The sequence below is a fragment of the Rhinolophus hipposideros genome (genome assembly GCF_964194185.1).
Source record: "Rhinolophus hipposideros genome assembly, chromosome: 20".
Lineage (NCBI taxonomy): Eukaryota > Metazoa > Chordata > Mammalia > Chiroptera > Rhinolophidae > Rhinolophus > Rhinolophus hipposideros.
Window position 1 is genome coordinate 34,160,713 of NC_138066.1, and position 4,671 is coordinate 34,165,383.

Genomic DNA, 4,671 nt, shown 5'->3' on the forward strand with positions numbered 1-4,671 from the left:
TGTGAGTGTGACCTTATTTGGAACAGGGCTCTTTGCAGAAGTAATTAGATTAAAGCTGTGAAAAATGAGGTCAAGCTGGATTACCAGGGTGGGCCCTGAGTCCAATGACAAGTGTCCTTATAAGAGACAGGAGAGGGGAAGGCCATGTAAAGATGGAGGCAGAGGCTGGAATGACGCAGCTATAACCCGTGGAATAACTGGACTCTCCAGAAACTGGACGAGGCAAGGAAGGAACTCTCCCTGAGAGCCTTCACAGAAAGCAGGACCCTGCTGACACCTTAATTTCGGACTTCTGGCCTCCAGAACTGTGAGAGAATAAATTGCTGCTGTTTGAAGCCACCGAGTTTGTTGCAATTTGTTACAGCAGCCCTAGGAAACGAATATAGTTCCCTATTCTGTAAAATGACTAGAAAGTTCCTAGGGATGCTTCCAGCCCTCAGATTCTCCAAATTAAATCATTCAGCAAGGAGGGGAGTGCTAGGTCTGGCCAAAAGGTATGTTTTTTTAACTCACTGCCCTGCCCCCTTTCAGGTTGAGGTTTAATACTTTCACTTGAGTGGGGAGGAGGGAAGCCAAATTAACGGCCCAACTCCCACTCCTCAGAGGAGTATTTCATGACCCATCACCCATTCCTCCTTCACCTAAAGCTCACACCACTCTGCCCAGGCTGCTCAAAAGAGCCTAAGCTGACCAGGACCACATTACTAAAAGCAAGGAGCTTTTTCAAAACAGGAGTTGGCCTTTCTGAATTTATCCTTGCAAACATCACCTCCTCTTCACAGCAACTCCCCAACCCTCACATCTGCCTTCTTTCTCTGCCTTCCCTAGTCTTGGGGGGCAAGATAAGAGGGATACCCCTGACACAGGAATGGAAGGCACTCTCCCACCCTCCTCCCTCCTGCCCACAACACAGCTGGAGGGGGGAGGGGAGGTCAGCAGGGTTCATAAAGGCCAGATGTTGAGAGGAGGGCAGTGCCCACCCCACATCCACCCTCCCCATCCCCACTCTCACCCCCAGCGAAAACACATTAAAAGAAACAGTTACGAACAAAACTTTTGTGGTCCAAAACAGTTTTTCTCAAGAATCTGCTCTATGCAAACAATTATTAATACTTTTTACAAAGCATTTTCACAGAAAAGGAGACAAGTCCTTCCCCAGTATCATATATGGGAATTGTTCCTCCTCCATCCCGTTTTGGGGGGAAAGGAGGTGCTATGCACTGATGTGGACAGAAGGGTCACTGGGTTGGGCAGATCCTCAACCTCCAGGTTCCCCCCACACCTGAACTTGGAATCTCCCTAGGAGCTAACCTTTCTAGACCTCACCTGGGTGGAGAAAAGGACTCCACCCCTCCCAGACTCTAGGGGATCCTCCCAGCCAGAGGGCGTGGTCCGGGCCTAGCTCTCCCCTCCCCCGCCCCGGAGAAAACAGAACTTCTGACCTCAAAACTAATCCCCTGGCCCTGCCCCCTGCGGATCCATCAGGTCCCTGACAACTCCCGAAATGCCTGAAGTGAAGGGGGAAGCTGAAGGTACCTCAGCCCAGCTCTCACCCAAACCCAAACTTTGCCCCTTCCAACCCCATCGGACCTTGTGGTTAGGCCAAGAGCCCTTTCATTTACCCCTTCCACAAAGAGCAGTTTGTCTTGTTTCTACACTTTAAGGGGCCTGAGTTTGGATGTCCAAAAAATGGACCCAGGCCTGCCCTCTACCTCCACTCCCTCCCATCCATAAATCGGTGGAGAGGACCTCGAAGGGCAACTTGTTTGGTCTGATTTTATTGATTTCTTCCACCTTCCATTACTTTCCCTGGGACTGTCTCCGGCCCCTTCCCCAGGCAAAGCCTGCACTTTTGGAGGGGAGGAGGTACCTCAGCCTCGCCCTCCCTCAAATGAGAGGTAAACTGGGGGAGGGAGTTGGTTTATCAAGGGGCGTCCTCTTTTACCCATCAGACATTATAAACTGAAAGCAAACAGGAAAATTGAAGAAGGAAACTCCAAAACTGGACAAAAGGGAGAGGTTGGTGGCTGAGACTTAAGATCTCGCCAATTAGGGGTCACCTGACTTGGGGGGCCCTAGGAAGGTAATGATCATCCCCTTGCTCAAGCTGCCCCTTCCCCTATGAGAGCTCCTTGGTGTTTGGAGTGCTGGGGAAGGCCTGAGGGGAGTGAAGGGTTAAAGACCTGGATGGTGGGGGTGGGGGATGCCCCCAGGGAGCTGCCAATCACCTCCCCACCCCCACCACAGCCCCCTCACCCCCAGGCTCGCCCACAGAAACAACCGGTTTGTCCATCACCAAGGTCTCTCTCCCTCTTTTTTTCCTTGTCTTTGAGCGGTGGCCTCCTTTGCTCCCCCTGGGGTGAAGGCCCTGCCCCCAGAGATCCGAGATGGAAGCGGGGAGGGACTGGAATCTGTCATTAAGCCTTTTTCCGTTAAGCCTTCTCCAGACTCCAGCCCTTCGTTCGTCTCCAAAGGATGAGGGGGAGGGGGTGTCACCCCAATCAGTTAGGTGCTTAACGATCACTGTCATTTGAGGTCCCTTAGACCACAGCCCATAAAACATGAAGGAGTCAGGCAAATGTGAGAAACCAGGCTCTATCCTAGCGTCCGCAGTTTGGCTATGGCCCCAACTTTTCCCTCTTGGCAAAAGAGGTCTCGCACTCAGAGTTCCTCCAGGTTGATCCCCCAGAATTTGACGCCGGGGGGCTCGGGGACAGCGGGACCCCCCATCTGCCACCTCCACAGCGGGTGGGCAGGCGGGGGCTTAGAGTCTCCATGGAGGCGAAGTGAGGATGCCGGTCCTAAGTCTCCGTCCTCGCCCACCACAAGGGCCGGGGGGCAGGGGAAGCAGTCGAGGAGGCTGAAGGTGCTGGTGGTGGGCAGCGTCGGTGCAGGGCGGCGGGGCTGCGCGCTGCGGTGGGGGGGCGCGGGGCGCCGGCGTTTCTTGGCGGCTCCCCGGGCGGGCCCTTTTGCTAGCGGGCGCTCGGGCCCCCGGCGTAAACTCGGAGTGTCGAGGGCGAAGCCCTTAGCATAACACCAAAGTTTCGACCTGCGGATCAGACGATCGAAATGTTCCTGACGGAGATCGCCCGGCGTGGCCGGAGCTCCACTGGCCGTCGAAGGGCTAGAGGCGGGTGCCTCGGGGGCGGCCTGCGGGGGGGTTCCATCGACTGCGGTCGTCTGGCCTGGCAGGGGCGGCTCCGGCGCAGCCTCGGACCCCGCGGGCTCGATGGAGAGGCCCGCAGGTGGCGGCGGAGGCCGGGAATCGGGCTCCCGAAGCGGGCTGGCAGCGGCGGGGCCAGGCTGAGAATCGAGACCCGGGACTGGCCTAGGCGGAGCCGAGGCGGAGCTGGTCGGAGATTCCCGAGGGCTCCGAGGCGCCGGGCAGCGGCCCGGAGGTCCGCTGGAACGAGCGCCGAAGTGCGGGAAACTGCCTCCGCCCTCTTCCTCCTCGCCGCCGCCCGGGCACACTGCGGCGTCGGCATCCTGGCCGGCCCGGGAGCTCGGATCGCTGGACCGTCCGGCCTGCCCCGTGAGGTGCTTCAGGCCATCCGGGGCCCAGCCGCCTGTGCACGGGGGGGCGCGAGGGCCCAGCAGCACCGGGGCCCGCGGCGCCGGCTCCCCAGGCCCCAGGCCCAGAGAGGACGCTCGGGGTTTGGCAAGGGCGCAGAAGGCAAGGGCACGGAGGCACAGCGGAGAGAACTCCTGGGTCCCCCGACGCGGCTTCCGGGGTGTGGGGGAGCAGGGCGACCCTCGCGGGGACGCTGGCACTGCGAGGCGGGGAGCCTGGCACAGAGTCTCCATGGAACGGCCTGGGGGGTGCCCACTGAGGGGGCGCTGGTCCCAGCGGCGGGATGCCCTGGCTGCCCGAAGAGCCCACGGGCGAGGGGAACATCGCCCCCCCTCGACGGGGAGGTCTCTGCTCACGGACGCCCCCGGCCCGCACCCCTGAGCGGCAAAGCTCTGGCTCCCTCCTGGATCTCGTCACGCGGCCCTCTCGGCGGCCGGACTCCTGGGTCCCTGCGAGTCGCCGGCGCGGTCGGCCGCCCTTCCTGCCGCCGCGTTCCCTGTGCAGCCCCGGCGGGAGCCCCTCTCGAGTAGCCCGGAGCGCAGAGGCGGGGGAAACAAAGCGACCGGCGACCGCGGGAGGCGGGAAGGAGGACCCCGCGCCCGGCACCCGGTGCCCGGGCCCAGGCGGCGGGGAGGGCGCCTTCCGCCCGCTCGGCTTCTTTCTTCCCCGCTGGCTCCCGAAGACCGCGTTATAGAGAACTGCCCCCTCGCTGCCCCAATACCAGCGCCGGGGCCGCGAGGCCGCCGCTGATTGGGCAGCACTGACTGTGACGTTACCCGGACCCCACCCCTCCGGCGGCACCGCCCCCGTCCCCATTCTGCACACAGACACACACACGTGGACCCGGCGCGGCCGCGGCTGGGAGCAAGCGAAGGAGGCAGCGTGCGCGGGTGGGATCGCGAGGGGCGAAATGCGCTGCTGCACGTGGCCCGGTGGCGTCCCGGCATTTAGTCGTCGCAAAGCAATTCATTTTTGTCCCTTAGCAGTCCCTGTTTTCGCATCTGTAAAATGGGAATGTTCATATCTACCCTCTGGGGGCTACGTGAATCAACAGATGAATCTCAAAAACAATGTTGAGGGGAAAGGTGAAGTAAGGTGAT

General features: G+C 60.2%; 1 protein-coding gene across 1 annotated transcript; it reads right to left on the reverse strand.

Annotated features, from left to right (window-relative positions):
- Positions 1-1,147: 1,147 nt before the first annotated feature.
- Positions 1,148-4,234, reverse strand: EPOP (elongin BC and polycomb repressive complex 2 associated protein). The gene has a single exon (XM_081028236.1). It carries the CDS (start codon positions 3,802-3,804, stop codon positions 2,662-2,664), a length of 1,143 nt encoding a protein of 380 aa, XP_080884362.1. The 5' UTR covers positions 3,805-4,234; the 3' UTR covers positions 1,148-2,661.
- Between the last annotated feature and the right edge of the window lie 437 nt (positions 4,235-4,671).

Bases quoted from the DNA above. Each gene is read 5' to 3' on its own strand.
- EPOP (XM_081028236.1), bottom strand. From the start codon at position 3,804: ATGGAGACTCTGTGCCAGGCTCCCCGCCTCGCAGTGCCAGCGTCCCCG.